This window comes from Rhinatrema bivittatum, chromosome 5, assembly GCF_901001135.1.
Source record: "Rhinatrema bivittatum chromosome 5, aRhiBiv1.1, whole genome shotgun sequence".
Taxonomy (NCBI): domain Eukaryota; kingdom Metazoa; phylum Chordata; class Amphibia; order Gymnophiona; family Rhinatrematidae; genus Rhinatrema; species Rhinatrema bivittatum.
In genome coordinates, this window is record NC_042619.1 from 333,990,347 (window position 1) to 334,010,490 (window position 20,144).

General features: G+C 44.7%; 1 protein-coding gene across 1 annotated transcript in view; it reads left to right on the forward strand.

The window, feature by feature from the left end:
* Positions 1-20,144, forward strand: part of PROM2 (prominin 2) — a 281,934-nt gene that overhangs the window by 24,934 nt on the left and 236,856 nt on the right. Inside the window, exon 3 of the mRNA XM_029604437.1 lies at positions 15,398-15,489. Within this exon, the coding sequence (XP_029460297.1) occupies positions 15,398-15,489 (92 nt within the window). The remainder of the gene's footprint in view (positions 1-15,397; positions 15,490-20,144) is intronic.

A 20,144-nucleotide genomic window follows, 5' to 3' on the forward strand; every position in this document is an offset into this window, starting at 1 on the left:
GGGTAGGCAGCAGCTGCATGCTTGGTAAAAGAGGCAAATCCATGTGGCAGAAAAGAGGGAAGCAGATGCCACGGTTCCCCACTTTTGTTTCTGCCCATGTCCATCAGGGCAGCCCAGGACCACTACAGCTTCCCCAGCTGATGCTTCAAACAGAAGGGAAGGGAAAAATAAAAAACTAGCAAAAGAAAAAAATGCTCCTGCCATTGCAAGGACCCTGAAAAATAAAGCAAGCTAGATTTTCTTTGTTTTGTAGCCTGTGGGCTTAATTGTAAAGCCTCAGTAATTTTTATATTATATTCCCAGGCTATATAATAAAACACTGAGGCTTTGCACTGCTTGTTAATTAAAAAGACCCTTTGCAGCTACAACAAGCCTCAGTTTTTTTTTAAATTATGTAGCCTAGGAGTGTAAGTTCTGTTTAGGGACCTTCATTTTCGGCTTTCATTTTTAAAATTTTTCCTGGGAATTTATCAAGGTTTATTATGACAAGAACAAAAACAGAAGAAATTCAGTTGGAAAACGTGACTCATTAGTTTCCTGGGTAAATATCAGAATTTATTTTGGTGTACAAAAACCAGGACAAGAAAACAATATTGAGTAGCTTCTCTCACTTACCCGCTTAGCAGCATCCCTATCCCCACCCCTTATCTAGCATGTCCCTATCTCTCCCCACACCCAGGAGAATCTTCCTCTTCCCCCCATCCTTTGCAACAGCATTCATCCTTCCTAGTGGTGGTGGCTCCAGGCTTCTCTCTTCTTCAGTAGCGTGCTTACTGAGGCTTCCTCGCTCTGCACTTCTGCTTTAGTTTGGGGCCAGGGAGCCTACCAGCAAGTGCTTCTGGTGGGCATGGCATGCTTCAAATGCTGCACTGGCAGCTCCATGCAGCAGACACCTTGGCTGCCTGGGGGAGGGAGAAAGTGGGACTTGAAATGCAACATCAGCGGGGCTGGTGGGTGAATGCTGTCGCTGGTGGGGGCAGCTGTTATGGTTTCGAGGTGTTTGAGTGGATTCTTGGGTACTGTGGCAGATGACCACGCCTACGGGGAGGAGCCCTGTGGGGAGCCACAGTACTGGGCTAGACTCAGGACGCACAAACACAGTCTTTTATTGTACGGCTGATGTATACCAGAGGTGGCAGTAGTGAGGTGATTCAGAGGTAGCAGTCCAGGGACCCTCGGCAGAGGGAACCCGTCTCACCAAGATGGTATAGGAATATCCAGGTGTAGGTTTCCCAGCACGGCAGAGCTGTAGATGAGACAGACTGAGAATGAGATTACTCACTAGATGGTAGCTGTAAGGTTGATCATTCTACCAGGCAGAAGTTGATGGTAACAGGCAAGGATGCAGGGAGAGCAGGCCCTCAAGAAGCGAGTACCTGATCCTAGTAAGGCACCCGAAATAAAGCAAAGGGCCTCCGAGGAGCGGGTACCCAGGTTAGAGAATACCCCGAAGGGCAGAGAGGCTTCCAGCGGCAGCACGGAAGCGGCAGAGTAGCTTAGACCGGACAAGTCCAATCCTTGTTAACTCAACGAGCTAGCAAACAAGTGTAGGCTAAATACCTGGATGGCGAGACGTCACTCGAGGGGGACGCCCCCAAGGTTCCCACCATGACGTGGATAAAGACTTGGGTGGTGTGCATGCGTGCACCCTAGGAGGCCCTAGGAGAAACATGGCGTGAGGCTTTGCCATCGCCGTTCTGGGGACGCCGGAGAATGCGGCTTGCAGACGCGGTGGTAGCCATCTTCCCAAGGCTAGCGGGGAGAGCAGAGAAAAAGGTGAGGCACAAAGGTCAAAGCCGACTGAGGCCGACGGACGCAACAGGAGCACTTGAAACAATGCAGGTGCTTTGCCCCATACTGGTTTCCAGCAGTTGCTGGAGGCCTTGAGACATCTGCACCTGAAATTCTGGAGATGCTCTTTAATCGGCCTAAGCTCCCCAGCTCCTAGTAAAGTTGAGAGCCACAAATGTGGCTCTGTTTTAAAAAAAAAAAAAAAAGCCTGCCAGAGGTCCCATGAGCTGTGAGCACGAGTGGCTCAAGGCAATCTGCTGCCTGAGGCAAAGGATGAAATGGCGCCCCCACCCCACCCCCATGTCCCGGTGCAGGTGAAATCACCGAGGGCCAGGGCAGGGGAAAGGCAATGGGGGGTGAAATGACTTGCCCAAGGTCACAAGGAATGGCAATAGGAATTGAACTCTGGCTTCCCTTGTTTGCAGCCCACTGCTCTAACCACTCAATTGGCCACGCATTTTTGACGTGCATCTATTACCCCTTATACAGAAGGGGTTTAGCATTTTCGATGTGCGTCTATTACTAGGGATGTGAATCGTGTGCCCGATCATTTTAATGATCGGGTTCGGCTGGGAGGGGGGGGGGGGGGGAATCTGATCATTAGAGATGTGAATTGGGATCGGTTCCGATTCCAATTCACATCACTAATTTTTTTTAGTGAGGCCCGCGCCGATAAAAAAAAACCCACCCCGACCCTTTAAAATTACCCCCTTTCCTCCCCCACTCTCCCAACCCCCCCCCCCCCAAAACTTTTTACACATACCTGGTGGTCCAGGGGGGCTGCGGGGAACGATCTCCCGTTCCCAGGCCATCAGCTGCGCTAAAATAAAAATGGCGCCGATGGCCCTTTGCCCTTACCATGTGACAGGGTATCCGTGCCATTGGCCGGCCCCTGTCACTGGACCTTTGCCCTTACCATGTGACAGGCCCAGCCAATGGCATGGATACCCTGTCACATGGTAAGGGCAAAGGGCCATCGGCGCCATCTTTATGAGTGGCAGCCGATGGCCCGAGAGTAGGAGATCGCTCTCCGTGCCCCGCCTGGACCACCAGGTAATTTTAAAAGGTTTTGGGGGGAGGTCGGGAGGGTGAGGGAGGCTAAGGGGGTCAGTTTAAAGGGTCGGGTGGGTTTTTTTTTTATCGGGCCATCGGCACCATTTATATTAGTGGCAGCCAAAATGGCACCGATGGCCTGAGAGCGGGAGATCACGCCGGGACACCCCCCCCCACCCACTGGACCACCAGTTAATTTAACATTTTGGGGGGGTTCGGGAGGGTGGGGGAGGGTAAGGGATTGGTTTTAAAGGGTCGGGGTGGGTTTAGGGGTTGTTTTGGTGTGCCGGTTTTCCCGCCCTCCCCCCAAATAATTCCCGTGCCCGATTTAACGATTATTGACTATAAATCGGGGGAATTTGTATTGTATCGCGCACTCTAACGATTTTTGACGATTTAAAAAATATCGACGATTTTTTTAAATCGTCAAAAAACGATTCACATCCCTATCTATTACTCCTTATACAGTAAGGGGTTTACTACATCAAAAACGTGCGGCCAACCCCACTGAAAACTAATAGCACTCATCACATGCAAATGTATGTTGATGAGGCTATTAGTTAGTCCCCAGGATACTGAAAGTAAAATGTGTGGCCAAGCAGAAAATACTGCTTTTCTGTACACCCTCTGTCTTAATATCCTACCAATATTAAGTTGGAGGAACCAAAAATAAAAAATAAAAATCTGCCCGCCGGTCAGTGGTTAGAAAAATGGACACTCAATTTTTATTTTATTTATTTATTTAACATTTTTCTATACCGAACTTCCTGACAAGCTTCATATCAGCCCAGTTTACATCGAACTTAGGGGTTAACTGAACAAAACCATATAACAGGAAGGCTGAAGCGCAGTTACAAATAACAGGGAGAAAGAACTTGGGGGCTAGAGTAGTCAGGAAATAAAGGACAGAAAAAACTGGAGCATAAGAACTTATAGATCAGTCGGCAGGTTGTTCCAGATGATGGGGCCAGATGATGTCAGACGCTGCCGGGCCATTTAAATGCCCGTTCTTTCGAGGAGGTTAGACGAGAGGATTTAATTGGGGGAACTTGAAGGGTTCCTTTGTGTGCCGCTCTGATGGGTCTTGCAGATGTGTATAGTTTGAGTGGGAACTGAAGGTCTAAAGGTAGTTGGTTGTGTATGGATTTGTGGATAATGGTGAGTGCTTTGTGCAAAATTCTGTATTTAATAGGTAGCCAGTGTAGGTTTCTAAGTATAGGAGTGATATGAGTTCTCCGGTTGGTGTTGGTTAATATCCTGGCTGCTGAGTTCTGGAGCATCTGTAGTGGTCTAGTGGCAGAGATCGAGAGTCCTAAGAGGAGAGTGTTACAGTAGTCAGTTTTGGAGAATATTGTTGACTGAAGGTCAGTTCTGAAGTCCTGGAGATGGAGGAGGGGTTTGAGTCTTTTCATGACTTGGAGCTTGAAGAAACAATCCTTCGTAATATTGTTGATAGATTTTTTTAGGTTCAAATGGTTATCAATGGTGACTCCTAAATCTCTAACTTGAGTGGTCTGAGGAATAGAGGTTGTCTGATCATTGTTGGAAGAATGGTCGGTGGAGATGAGGAGGATTTCTGTTTTGGCTGCATTGAGGACCAGGTTCAGGCTGGTGAGTAACTGGTTGATGGACTTAAGGCAGTTCTCCCAGAAGGAAAGCGTTTTTGGAAGGGATTCTTTTATTGGGATCAGGATCTGAACGTCGTCAGCATATAAGTAGTGGATTAGGTTAAGGTTTGTGAGGAGCTGGCAAAGAGGCAGTAGGTAGATATTGAAGAGGGTGGGGGATAGAGAGGAGCCTTGGGGAACACCTAGAGTAGATTCGAAGTTAGGAGATTCTTTGTTATTGATAGTGATCTTGGAGCTTCTATTATTGAGGAATGAGCTGAACCATTGGAAGGCGTGTCCAGATAATCCAATGTCTGAGAGACGATTGAGGAGGATGCTATGGTTCACGGTGTCAAACGCCGCGGAGATGTCTAAGAGAACTAGCAGGAATGAAATCCCTTTATCCAGGCCCATGAGGATGTGGTCTGTTAGCGAGATGAGGAGGGTTTCGATACTGGAAGACTTGCGGAAGCCATACTGGGAGGGGTATAGGATTTTGTGTTCCTCCAGGTAGTCCGAAAGCTGTGTGTTCACCACCTTCTCGGTGAGTTTTGCTAGCAGCGGGAGATTGGATATGGGTCGGAAGTTGGAGAGCTCATTAGTGTCCAGGTTGGGTTTCTTCAAGAGAGGTTTAATAGAAGCTGTTTTAAGGTCATCCGGGTATTCTCCTTGGGCTAGTTTTTTTAATTTTACTGGTGTCCGTTTAATTTTACTGGTGTCTGTTTTCCTAACCCACGGCTGTTACTGTGTTCGGAAACCGGTGCCTGTAAAATAGAGCATCGGTTGTCAGAACCCGCTGACAGCCACATCTACACTAATAAGGAGGTGCTAGGGACACGCTATTGTCCCTAGCGCCTCCTTATTAGTGTGACCCCCTCATTTAAATATAGGATCACTCGCACAGGAGAAGTGGCTGGACTCGCGTCAGGAGAGCGGGCGCTCAACACGGAGCGCCCGCTCTCCTGCGATTCTTACAGTATTGGCCTGATAGTTTGTAGAAAGAGGAGCATATGATAAACTTTACATGATCGTTTATAAGCAGAGTGGAGTCCAGTTGAATGCCAAGTTTACGAGCAGACTTTGCAGTGGAAATAAGTTGGCCAATGATTTGTATGTGTAGAGGAATATTATATGGAATAGTGTGACCTAAAATCATAATTTTGGTTTTTGGATTTTGGGCTGCTATAAGAAGCCTAACTTCAATGTGTTTGCTGTGCTTTGGTATCTGGATGCATGCCAGGGAAAGCTGCATACTGTTGATTCCACTTTTTTTGCTCCACAATGTACTTTCACTGTCTACCTTTTGTTTTTATTTTTTTGTTTTTTTGTTTTTTTTTAAACATCCTGTAAAGTATTTTCAGTGCCTTCTTATGAGAAAGGTTCATCCTTCTATGAGAAGGACTACTCTGAATTGGTTTGTGTTGATTTTACATGACAAATGGTCTTCCAAGGCTGCTTTTGTTTTGTATACTGTCTTTTACTGATAGACTTAAAGAGAAACAGAAGTCAGGATTTTTTTCATGCTTCAAACTTGGAATCATTTTTATCACACTTATTGTGAATTTCATATTTTTGTTTATATTTGTATTTAGCTTCTGGTGGATAGATTATTCCTTGATGTCTCCTATTTATTTTTATCATCTGCTTGCCTATCTGTTGCCTTAGAATCCATTTCTTTTAGAACTATTAATAGATGTTTAAGCATTCTTTATAAGTGAACTCCTAAACTTCTACATATTTGATAAAGCATTACTGAGGGTTAGGCCTTAGATAATTTATTAATTTATTTTATTTATTTTAAAATTTCTAGAACACTTATCAATTTTACTATGTGGTTTACAATAAAAACATTCATGAAATATCAAATAAAACACGACATTAAAACATAAGATTCCATAAAAGGCAACAAATAAAATAAAAACACACGCTTCTTAGTGTTAAAAGTAGCAGATAGTGTGGCAAAATCACTCTGGGGATTTTGATACATCTGAACATGTTGGTCAATAAACAGTCTTTGAATCATTAATATCATAGATAAAATAATATATTAAAAGCCATCTGAAAGAAGTGCTCTTTGATCCTTTTCCTAAATTTTAGGAAATTTCACCCTTGATGTTTCCTGGCAGGCTATTCTGAAGACAGAAAAGTTGCCCACGAAATTTGACTAATCTTATCTGCTTGAATAAAAGGATGCATAATCAAGCTCTAAGACTGATCTTAAACTTCTTGTAGGTTGATATAGTTTAGGCAATGCATTAAAAGCTGGTCTATTCATACCCTTGAAGTCTAATAGCAAGATTTTGAATTTTATTCGCTATTCTATATGTAGCCAATGAAGTTTGATTAAAATGGGGAAGATACATTAATGGATTGGGGTTGCAGCAATTATACATGCTGCTGCATTCTGTACCAATTGCATGGCGTGTAGGGTAGATTATGGGAGACCTACATATAATGCATTGCAGTAATCAAAAGAAGGGATGACCAATGTGTGCAATACTATTTTATGTCTGCATCATCTATATAAGGGCGCAATCTGTATATGTGTGGCCGTAGTGACAATTTTGTGTCCATAGTCATGCCAAGATTGCTTACTTGTTTAGCAATAGTAATAGGCATACCATCAATACTCACTGAATTGGAAATGTCAGGAGATGGAAATCTTGCGATTTCTGGTTTTCCCATATTCAGCATTAACATGATCGTTAGCCAAATTTTCAATGTGGATAGGCAAACGGAATCTCTTCTGATTGCATCATCAAAAGAATTCTTAAAAGGGATAAAAAACGGAACAGTTGGAAACCAGCATTGAGTTTAGATAAAATTGTATATATTAAAGCACTGTATATATTAAAGAGGGTTTCCAATAAGGCAGAGCCTTGTAGGACACCAGTCTTTAAAGAAAATGGTGAAGATATCACACCATTTATGACAATTATTTGTATGTGTTCTAAGAGAAAGGACCCATTTATATACCACATTGCCAATTTCTATCTGCTTTAGATGTTTTAACAACAAGGAGTGATCAATAGGATGAAAAGCTGCTGTTAAATCTAGGAGTACTAGAAAGAATTCCTGCCCACTGTTAAATCCTCTCCGGAAGAATGAGATCAGTAATGTCTCCATATTCTGAGCAGCTTTAAAGCTCTAAAGGGAAGGGAGGCCTCACTAATGTACGTCTAGTAACTGCTACTGTGATGAGTTGTGGATGAATTAGATTTAGTTGGGTCTAGGAGCATTGGGGATTCTAGTAGGTTTGATTATAGATGGGTTAACAATGAGGGTAATAAGGGAAGGAATGACTACTTTCCAGCATGTGTCTTTGTTCTTTTCTCGAACTTTCTCAATATCTTCATGATTTTTCCTTTCTGCCTGGAAGGAGATCAAGGATAGAAGGCCTGTAAGGGATTTACTGATATCATTGGAAGTTTTGGCAGCTATCTATTCTGGATAGATTATTCTGTCTAGTGCAGTACAATGTGCCACTTGGAATGTGTCTGGTATTAGATTTGTTGTTAAACATTTTAAAATTCTGCAATATTTGAATAGATACAAAATGAATGTGGTGATGCTTCAAGAAACAAAGTTAAATGGCCTAGAGCCGTTAAGTTAAAACATCAATGGATGGGTGAAATGTTTTATGCTTCCACTGGGGAAAGCCATATTGGTAGCCATAGTGGTAGGGAAAACAATTCCTTTCAAAACAAAGGACTCGGAAGACAGTACCTAATTATGGAATGGACACTTTATGGTTATCTGCTGGTTTTGTGTAATGTATATATTCCAAACAATTATACCCAAAGGGCCTGATTTTAAAAAGCATTTACTCGAGTAAAACTGGGTTTTACTCAAGTAAATGCACATTTGAGTATGTGGACTTTTGAAAATTGCTACAATATAGACCATTGAATAGTCCATAGGATTTACTCGCAAAAGTGCACTTTACTTGAGTAAATGACTTTTGAAAATTGCTACAATAGTATGTAACATTTGCGTGCATAACTCCTTTGAAAATTATCCCTTAATATCGGAGTTTGCGACCCCAACACTGGGATTGAGGACGTCGAGCCCTGCTGGAGAAATGGGGAGGGGAGCCCCATACTCACCTGGGGAGTTATCATTGACACCTCCGGATCCCAGATCTCTGCCAGAAGCTTCCACTCTGCTGAACGCCGTAGCTGCTGAGCTGCCGGTGGAGGACCTCACTGGGCATGCTCAGTCAGGAGGAGCTGCCGGCGTCGGAGCAGAGGTGGGGGGGGGGGGGCAGCCCCTGCTCGGACCGCGACCCTGGAGAGAGAGGTGGAGAAAAGGGAAGCTGGCACCTCGGTAAGAGCTGAGGAAGGCAGAAATGCCATGGAGCATGGAGCTTGTTTAAGCTCTCCCCCAGGATTAGTGAAACCGGTGGTTGTAACCTTAGACGCCCTATGGGACCTGATTGCTGGTATGGCGACGAACTCCAAAGAACAGGAGAGAAAGCTGGAGGCAGTTTCTGCAAGAATGGAGGTAATCAAACAATCCCATCGACAGGAAAAAATGGATCAAGCTCAAGCTACACAAAAGGTAACTGAAGATGTGAGGAAACTACAGGACTTAAGTGCTATTACGATAAAAGAAAGGACTTCCACTTTGAGAAGACTTGAATCTGTTGAAAACTATCTTAGGCAACTGAATCTAAAACTCCTTAACTTTCCTAAGGTAATGGGTGAGTTACCATTACAAACTTTTAAGAAATATTTACAAGAAATCCTTAAATTGCCTCCAGAGAATATTCCCCCAGTAAAGAAAATATTCTTCCTGCCACAAAGAAGTGCCTCTAATATAGTAGTTTCTAATGTAACAGGGATAGACATTTTGAATCGATCCAACTTTCTTGAAAACTCAGATGTTGAAATTATTGAGAGGTCTTCTTTATTTGTCACTTTCTATGCTGAATATGAATTAAGTTTAATCATGAAGAATTATTTCAAAAATATGAATGTTCAGTTCCTAGGGGGAGTGGTTCATATATTTCCTGACCTTGCAAAAACCACGCAAATACGTAGGAAACATTTCTTAGTAATGAGGCCTGAGGTTTTGGCACTAGGGGCTAGCTACAATTTGCGCTACCCCTGTAAGTGCGTGATAAAACTTTCAGAGAATACCTATATATTCTTCAGCCCTGAACAACTACGAGCCTTCTTGGATGCTCGTATGCAGCAGCCACATTCATAAGGTGGGATCTAAAAATTGTGCCTAGTGTTCTGTCAGCCCTTCTTAATTATAACTTTTGTTTTCTTAATGTTCTCCTTGTTTTTCATTCCTCTCCTTATTTCCTATGAAAGTTTAGAGATTTACATAATGCAATTTTTCTAATGACATAATTAGATGTTGGATATCAGTTTCTTCTGTAAGGTTATTAATGTAAATCTCTTGTATTTCAAGCAAAGTTTTACTTTGTAAATGTTGAAAATTGGAAAATAAAAAATGAAAAAAAAAAAGAAAATTATCCCATAGTTTCTTTCAGTCCTTAGTACAATTATTGCTTTCTTATGAGATTGCTTCTCTGATATTAGACAGTGATTTTAATGATTCTGCCTTGAATAGGAATCCACAAACTAGTGACAATCAGAAGAGAAGCCTTAAGTCCATTCATTTTTCTGTAGATCTCTGGACTTGTGTGCATGATTCTTGGAGATACTTCCATCCTATGGATAAAGATTACACACATGTCCTGCAGAGCCCATGATGATCAATCAAGACCAGACTATTTATTGATCTCACAGGCTCTTTTTCTAAGGTTTCAGATGTTGTGATTGGCCCTCTATGGTCTGCCTAGATCTGGAAGGATTCTGAGAAATCATTTCAAGGGGCTAATGGAGAATCCCTTACCAGCTTTATAAAGATCAAATATTTTGAATGGAAAGATTTCACACAAAATAATTAACAACTTCAGTACAATCACACCTTGTTCTGTGAAACTGCTAAGGCTGTGTAAAGGAGAGTATTGGAGTGTATGTTATAAATAAAAAGAGAATTTTCCAAATACATTTTATGCTTATAAAAACAACTTAAAATTGACAAAGTTTGGGTTACATCCCTCTCCTGAGAATAAGATGAAAATGATTGCTACCCACATTTATTTAAATAGATTAATATATTAATGTATAAAAAAAGACTAATATACTACAAATATAGATTTCTTGAGTATGGTAATAAGCCAGGCTGTTTGTTAGCAAGAATTATTAAATTTTGGCTGGATCCTAAATATGTATTGACCATGAAAGCTAACTCTGGAAAGATAGTCATTTCCAATAAAGAAATTGCAGTCATTTTTCATCAATACTAGAACAGATCTGTAAAAATCAAAATCTTCTAATGTGGCAGCAGTTAAGGACACTATCGTCCGCAGGTCTACACAGCTGATTCAATTTTTAAATTAACCCATTGGATTAGAAAAGCTGTATAAAGCAATACTACAGGCTGATGAATTTTCTAGTGAATTTTATAAGTTATTGACTGATAAAGAAAATTTCCATATGGAATTAATAAAGTGATTATAACTGTCATCTCAAAGACAAGGCATGATTCTGTGAGACCTGACTCATATAGACCTAGACCTATCTCGTTAATAAATTTTGATATTAAGCTACTGGTAAAAATCATGGCAGAGAGGCTATCTCAGTTTTTGCCCATCTTAATACTTGAGGGCCAAATAGGGTTTGTTAAAGGTAGACAAGCAGTATTAAATATGCGCAAACTTATTACTTCCATTGAGCAATCTAAAATAAGGAACAGGAAATCTCTTGATGAGCTTTGATGCAGAAAAGGCGTTTAACAGAGTGAGCTGGTAATTTCTATTTGAATCTTTAAATAATTATGGCTTTCATGGGCTTTTTCTTAAAGTGATTGTTTTGTACCAAGATCCTATGGCCTTTATTTTAGTTAGTGGGGTATTTTCAGATGAGATCCACTTACAGAGAGGCATGTGACAAATATGCCCTCCCTTATTATTTTTATTATCCATAGACCCATTTCTTCGAGTTATAAAAAATCAGACTGGGATCCTAGGTGTTCCTCTTGGAGCATCTTCCTTTAAAACTGCAAACTTTGTGGATGACATTCTTATTCATATTACAGAACTTATGACCTCATTATGCAAAGTTCTTCATGAATTTAATATACATGGAGGCTTATCAGATCTCAAGTTGAATTTAGGCAAGTCTGAGGCTATGCCTACTGGTGATTTCATCTGTCATAAATGGATTGACCCGTTCTCTCTTAAAAGGGTAGGGAATTCTTTTAAATATTTCAGGGTTGTCATAACAAGAGATACTGGTCTAATTCAGAAATCCATTATATAAAAACTGTTGACTTTAACAGAACACCTTTAAATAACTGGACTGCATTCCCTTTTTCACTAGTGGGGAAAATATTGCTCTTTAGAATGATCCTATTGGCTGAGTGGATTTTTGCTTTAAATTTATTTCCTACCTATTTGTCCTGACAAGAAACACTTTCAATTAATAAACTTTAGAAATATTTATGGAAAGGGAAAAAATCATGGGGCAGATTTTAAAACCTACGCGCGTGGCGTACATTTGTGCGTGCAACCCGGCGCGCACAAATATATGCCCGATTTTATAACATGCTCAGGAGGCTTGAGGAAGGGGTCTTTCAGGAGGGGGTACTGTTATGAACTCTGCCCACGGGTTTCCTCGCGAGCAGGCTCACTGACTCACCACGTTGTCTTCAGCCGACGCGGCAGGATGCCGCCGTTGGTCTGCCCACGCGGCCCAGAGACTGCCCCGGAGTCCCCACTCCATCGCGGCCGGAGCCGCGAGTCTTCTGCCACCCCCGGCGCGGCTGGGAGTGCCGCCGACGTCATCTCCTTCTTCGCGGCGTTTAGGCCGCAGCCCCGGGTCGGAATAGCGGCTGGAGCCGCCCCCGGGGCCCCCGCAGCGGCTGGAGCCACTGCCGACGTCAGGGCCCTGCCCTGCTTCTCTGACGTCTTCGCGTGGAGCCGTCGGTGCAGGCCGCTGTCCGCGGTCCTGCACAGTTCCTGCACTCTCCCTAGGCATGCGGCCGCGTCTTCCTTTACAATTTAAAGGGCTAGACACAGGAAGTGTCTTGGCCCCACCTTGGTGACTGTTTCCTGTACCAGCTCTATAAAGGGCTGCTCCGTCAGTTGTTCCTGGCTTTGCACCGTCGTGGAGTCTTCGCTCTGGAGGCTCCTGCCTGCCTGAGCCTGTGTAAGGTCTTCTTGTCTCGTGGAGCTCCTCATCGTGCTGTCTTCCCGTCACGCCATGTTATGTCTTCGTGCCTGAGGTCCTCGTCCAGGTGTCTTGATCCTCTACGTCCTGGTGTTCCTGCCTTCCGTGATGTTCCTTCCTACGTCTCGCCTTCTACGCTCTTGAGCCTTCTGGTCCGGTAGGCCGGGGGTCCCTCAGATGCAGTACTCCTGAGTGGACTAGCCTGCTGGTGGACGGTTGTCCTGTGCTCCTGAGCCGTCAAGTCCTGGTTGTGTGTTCCTGTGCTGTCCCGCTCCCGTTGTGGTCCGTGACCAGCCTCTGGGGCTGTGTAGGGCGCGTACTGGGACAGGGTGGTCCTCTACTCAGTCCTGCGGGTGGCCTGAGTAGGGCGCCCTGAGAAACAGTGCCAATGTCCATGCCTTGCGTTGCCTTTGTGGATGTCAAGAGTCTTCGTCTGCGATGCCGTCCACATCGATCCCAAGTGCCTCGTCTGCGATGCCGTCCGCATCGATCCCAAGTGCCTCGTCTGCGATGCCGTCCGCATCGATCCCAAGTGTCTCGTCTGCGATGCCGTCCGCATCGATCCCAAGTGTCTCGTCTGCGATGCCGTCCGCATCGATCCCAAGTGTCTCGTCTGCGATGCCGTCTGCATCGATCCTGGTGTCACGTATTCATAGTCCTGGTGTCATGTCTTCAGCCCAAGTGTCTTCGTGCCATGTGATGCTGTCGCATCAACCCAAGTCTTTGTGCCATGTGATGCCGTTGCATCAATCTTCATGTCTACGTCTCAAGGTCCGTCTGCCCTCAACCTCAGGCCAGGCCTGCTGCTCCATGCTGCTCGCAGCAGGTCCGAAAGGGCCCGGAATGGTCGGAGGACCATTCAACTTCCATCATCCTCGGATGTTGGCCATGGGAGCTTGCCGGCCTGGCAGAGGGTAGATTGTTCAGCCACGCGGAGCCACCGTCACCCTTAGCTCGGTCCGGAAGGTCTGGGTCGGGCTGAGGCCCTTGAGCACACGAACACCCCCGTTCTCAACATCCATAAGTTCAGTCTCAGATAAGAGGGGGGCGGGGGGGGTTCTGAGTTTCTAATCCCTTTTGGGGTTGGAACCACCCAAAAAATAAGTCTTGAAAGGAATGATTTATTTTTGGAACATAATCAAATTACTCATTAAGTAATGAGATCCCAATCAATTCAGTGATTTGAAACAGACACTAAAATCTTAATTCTGGATTTTAAAACGTACAAGGAACCAATGCAAAGCCTACAGAGATGGTCATAAAAATGTCATACCAAGGAGAATTCAAGGAACGCTGTTTTGAATATATCCCCATCTGTGCAGTTGAGATTTCTTTACATTCACATAAAATACATTGCAACAGTCCAGCCAGCTTGTGATTGCAGCATGTATAACTGAGCCACAATTATCTTGGGATAAGTGAGGATGCAAACTGAGTATTGTTCTCATTATGCAAAGCAGGAGCAAACCATAGAACAGAGCTTTCCAAACTTTTCATGTTGGTGACACACTTTTTAGACAAACATAATTTCGTGACACAGTAATTCAGTCTACCAGCAAACCAGAAGTTAAAGGTTAAACGAACAAAATGTATTTCAACAATTTATGTATGTTTCCTTAAATATATACATAAATAAAATGTTTCACAACACAACCTATCTCATAATAAATATTTGCAGGCTTCTACTTCCTCCATGCTGATCTCGTACATTGTGAGGTCGGCATAGAGAAAGTGCTACTCTTGCACATTCCCAAAGATTACATGTGCCAATCACTAAAAAGTAATTTTTTTTTTTACCTTTGCTGTCTGATCTTAGTTTTCTAATCGGTTGGTCACGGGCTTTTTTTTCCACCTTTCCTTTCTTGTTTTTTTGCCAATTCCTTTTACAGGGTCTTTTTTTCTATTTCTTTTCTCTCCATCTGTCTTCCCTCAAACACACAATCAGGTTCTCATTCTCACACGCTATCTCACACATTCTCACACACACAGGCTCTCACTCACATGCAATCTCACACATCCACAGCTCTCACTCTCACATGCCTCTCTCTCATACATACATACATACTGTCTCTCTCGTGCACATGCTGTCTCACTCTCACACACACAGGCTCTCTCACTCCTACATGCTCTCTTGCTCAAGCACAGGCTCTCACTGGCACATGCTGTCCCTTTGCACGGGTTGCCGAAGGATGGGCTCTTCAGAGGCCCTGATCTTCCCTGGCCGTGACATGGGATCTGCAGCGGCCCTGCTATCAGGTTTCCTCCTCTTCTCGGGCTGCCGCGACGTGGGATCCGCAGCGGCCCTGCTATCGGGTTTCCTCCTTCTCGGGCCGTCGCGACGTGGGATCCGCAACGGCCCATTAATGCTGCTCTTCTGTATGCAGCAGATGCTCCTTCTCCTTCCTGCCCACGCGGCTCCGGCAACGTTTTTCTTCCAGGGCTGCACAGGCAGGAAGGAGGAGGAGTGAACGTGACCCTTTTCTTCGGGCCGTGGTGATGTAAGCTCCACCACTGCCCGCCGATCTTCCTGCTATAGTTCCCTGCTTCCGCCGGCCCTGTGGACCGGGCGACACACCTCCACACTACAGGCGACACACTAATGTGTCCCGACACACACTTTGGAAAGCTCTGCCATAGAAACTGTATGTATCTACTATACCATCTTCATACTTTTTTTGTACTTTTTTTTTTTGCCAGTTTATTGATGGTCCTGGTAACCTTCCCCCAGATATGAATCTCAGTAAAATCCTTGGCCTTGAGAAGAATATCTACATCACCAACATTTACCAGTAAGTACCAGCTGCTAAGGCTTAAGGTCAATGAACTCACTGGAGAGAAGGAGAGAAAGTGGGTCTATGATAGCAAGCTTCAATAGAATATAGGAAGGGGCAATTTTCCATAGAAAAGAAATTCTTGGACAAAGTGTCCTGAGATGAAGATGGGAAGAAGGGATGCTCAAAGAAAATATGAAGACACACTTCTTTATGGAGAAGGCTGTGTATAGCTGCTATATTCTATCAGCAGAGTTGTTAGAGACCAGTACTGTGATGGAATTTAAGCATGCTTGGGATAGATAGAAAGCCCTGTGGTAGGAACAGGGTTGAGAAGATGGGTAAAAGACATGGCTGGGGAGAAGCCTGGATGATGGTTTAAATATGGGAACATGCATTTTTATCTACACAGAATGGTGAAGACCAAGAAGAGAGTACAATAAAACTGACTTGGGTAAGGCATAATAGTCTGCAAGCAGTTAAGCTTGAATAGAGATATATGCAGACCATGAGCTAAACTCGGCAGATTAGGTGGGCAAATTATTCCTCATTTGTCCTCATCTACTGTGATAATAGGTATTGTATATTACTTTTCTCAGGAGGCTAGTGTACTTTGCTAAAAGGTTGGATCATTCTAGGTTGAGTGCTGCATGATGTCTCATGTCTTGCAGTACAGTGTAATGGGATGCTGTTTTGCCTCATGTTATACATTAGTGCAATGCAATGCCATAGTGCCTCATGCTATGTCATACACGGCAAGTCTGTGATGCTTCATATTCTGCAATATAGTCTGAAGGGATGCCTTTCTATCTCATACCCTGCAGTATAGTGTGAAAAAATGTGATTCCTCATGCCCTGCAATATAGTCTGAAGGCATCTGACAAACTTCGACATGAGAGACTCCTCAGGAAAATAAAACATCATGGAATAGGTGGCTGTGCCCTAATATGGATTTGTAACTGGTTAAAAGATAAGAAACATTGAGTAGGGTCTAAATGGTCAGGTTTTCCAGTGGAGAGAGGGGAATAGTGGAGTGCCCCAATAATCTGTACTGGAACCAGTGTTTAACTTATTCATTAACAATCTGAAAATGGGTGCAAGGAGCAAGGTGGCCAAATTTGCAGATGACACAAAATTATTCAAAGCAATTAAAACACAAGCAGATTGACAGGACTTGCAGGAAAGCATTGTGAGATAGGAAAACTGGGCATCTAAATGAAATTTAATATGGACAAGGGTAAATCGATACATATAGGAAAAAATAATACTATGTGTATGCATTGCTGAGTTCATTATTAGGAGTTACCACCCAGGAAAAGAACCTTGAAGTCTCTGTGGATAATATATATAAACCTGTGCAGCTGCAGCCTAAAAGCAAATAGAATGTTAGGCGTTATTCTGAAAGGGATAAAAATCAAATCTATGAATAAAATAATGCCTCTGTATCGATCCATGGTATAACCACACGTTGGGGTGGATTTTAAATGCCCTGCGCGCGCCGGCGCACCTATTTTGCATAGGTCGCCGGCACGCGCAGAGCCCCGGGATGCGCATAAGTCCCGGGGCTTTGTAAAAGGGGCGGGGAGGGGGCGTGTCGGGGGCGGGCACCGGCGTTTCGGGGGCGGGCCCGGGGGCGTGGTGCCGGCCCGGGGGCATGGTTGAGGCCTCAGGACCAGCCCCCGGGTCGGGTGACGGCGCGCCAGCAGCCCGCTGGCGCTCGCAGATTTACATCTGCTTTTAGCAGGCATAAATCTGCCAACAAAGGTAAGGGGGGTTTAGATAGGGCCGGGGGGGTGGGTTAGGTAGGGGAAGGGAGGGGAAGGTGGGGGGAGGGTGAAGGAAAGTTCCTTCCTCGGAGGGAACAGGCAGCGCGCGCTGGGCTCGGCGCGCGCAGGTTGCACAAATGTGCACCCCCTTGCGCGCGCCGACCACGGATTTTATAAGATACGCACGGCTACGCGCGTATCTTATAAAATCCAGCATACTTTTGTTCGCGCCTGGTGCGCGAACAAAAGTACGCGATCGCGCAATTTTTAAAAATCTACCCCATTGAGTATTATGTGCATTTCTGGACATCATATCTCAAAAGAGATATTACTCTTCATCCAGGCAGGCCAGTCCACACAAGTAGGTTATACACACCAACCACAGATGGAGATGGAGATCAACTGACTCATTGATATCACATTCATTTAGCCCATCACTGGCATCTGCCTGCCAGTATTCTCTTTCTCCAGCAAATGGTGTACATGCATACTTGTATGTAGAAGTAAACCTGTCAGGATAGGATGAATAGGTTGGAACAGACTCCAGAGATGACTCAGAGGGGATCTGGAGGTGAAAGCAAATAGCCTTCTCCCTTGGGCTGCAGAGACACAGCTTCCAGTGCGGGTAAGAAAGCTATTGAACTCAGGACGGTGTTCTTCTTCTGATATCTCTCTCCATCCTTCTTGATTAGGGGTCTTTTTGGGCCTCCCTCCAATGGTTGGGCTTTGGGGCAGGCCAGGTAGATTTGGGGCTGTGCTCGCTCATTTAAAGAGCGAGCTGGGCTTGACACAAAATAAAAAGTAAACAGCTGCAGGGCAGTAGCAGGACCGAGGTGGAGCTGCATCAGCTTTTCACAGCACTCATGGTAGTCAAGTGTTGTTAGCACTGTGGGCTGCGTGCTGCCATGAGCAGTTAGGCCATGTGTTCAGCGGGCCGTGTGGTGCAAACTGTCATGGCGCTGGGAGGTCAGCGTGGGAAATGACTCTCACTCTGTGCGGCCTGCCACATGCACGCCATGCAGCCAAGCCACTCCTTAAGCTTGTGTAGCATCTGTTTGGTAGCTAAGGGGGAAATGGCCCAGGGGGAGTTTTCTTCAGCGGGAAGATCTTGCTCAGATGATATTGAGCTGGCAGGCCCCTGCAAGAGAGATCAACCTCCAGAGACCTCCATGAGGAGATGACAACCTGGGCCCTCCTCCGTTGTCACCTGGCTCCTCAGAGTCTGGGTGGTTGGCTCAGAGGTAGCATTACCTATGTCCCTGATGCTGAGCATGGATCTTTCAGCCCTATCCTGGCTAGAAGTTTTTAAAGGCCTCCATACCTTTTGTAAGGGACAGGAAGTGCCACGGTCGGGAGCCAAGGGAACCCCCTCTCTGGTGACATCCTTCTCGCAGAGCAGGAAACAGTCAGCTCTGGCCCCTCCCTCTCCACAGCAAAGCAAGTCATGGAGGAGGGGCAGGGAAGACCAGGAGGATGAAGCTAAACCTGATGTCTCGGAGGATTCCTTGAATGATTATCCTGAGGATCCAGGGGACTCCATCCTGGAGGAGGGTGAGATTCCTTCAGATGTGTAGGCTCACTGGATAATGCTTTGAATTTTTCATCGAGATGAATTGCCCGGATTAATAGACTCTGGGTGTTGGGGCTGGATGAGAACAAGACAGTTTTGTCTCAGCTACAGAAAAAGGACCCTATACTGGTCAATTTGCAGAAAGTGACATGTTTTTTCCCTCTCCATGAGGCAGTACAGGAATTGATAGACTTGGATTGGGAAGCGCCAGAGACTAATTTTAAGGGGGATTTGGGCCCTAGTGGGATCTTTGGATCCTTGGGCCTGAAAGCAATTTTGTTTTCCAAAGGTGGATGCTCTGTTATGCTCAGTGACTACCAGTCCGTTGGAAGATAGAGCTGCCCTGAAGGATATCTAGGATCGGTGTATCAAAGCTATTCTGATGCAAATCTACTAGGCTATGGCCATGAATTTTCTGGTTGCTGCTTGCTGTTGCCTTGTGGCATGTGTAGGGCTGCGATTGACTCAGGAAGATCCACCAGAAGATGGGAGCAAGCCAGATGGCAGTAACCTTCCTGGAAGCCTAGAGCTGCCTTCCTAATGGATGCAAGTTATGATCTGATGTGCATGGCTGCTCAAGGTGTGGCCTCAGTAGTGGCAGCCCGATGTTTGTTCTGGCTGCATAACTAGTCAGCTGATACTATCTCTAAGTCAATTTTAATGAAGTTTCCCTTTAAGAGTCATCTTCCGTTTAGAGAGGAATTGGAGAAGATGGTGAATATGTGAGGAGATTCCAACATACCTCACCTGCCGGAGGACAAGAATCCAGCATAGGGGTCCTCTTTTACTAGCAAGTGTTTTCATAACTCCATTCAAACAGGGGGTCCTGGAGTCAGAGGTTTCATTCTTTCAGGAGGTTGCAGTCTTTTCAGTCAAAAAATACTGGAAAGATGGGAACTCTGCTTTTGGAGCCTCTCATTCTTCCCAATGAAGATTTGGGGGTCCAGCCTCTGGTACCCAAGATAGGCAGATGCCTTCTTCAGTTTTCTCAGAGGTGGACTCAGATCACTTCTGATCAGTGGATGCTAGACATTATCAGGAACAGCTACACCCTAGAATTTCTCTGACCAGTTACAGACGCGCTTATGGTTTCCCCAGGCAAACCCATCAGAATAAGGGATGCAGTGTGTGCAACACTGCAGCAGTTGATATCCTTGAGAACAGGAAGGTACGGTTCGATATTCCAATTACTTTGTAGTCCCCAAAAAGGAAGGAATCTTTCATCCTATTTTGGATCTGAAAGGGTTCAACTGGCTTTTGTGGGATACCCACTTCAGGATGGAAACCTTGCTTTTGGTGATCATGGCGGTCCAAGGGAGAGTTTCTTACTTTCCTGG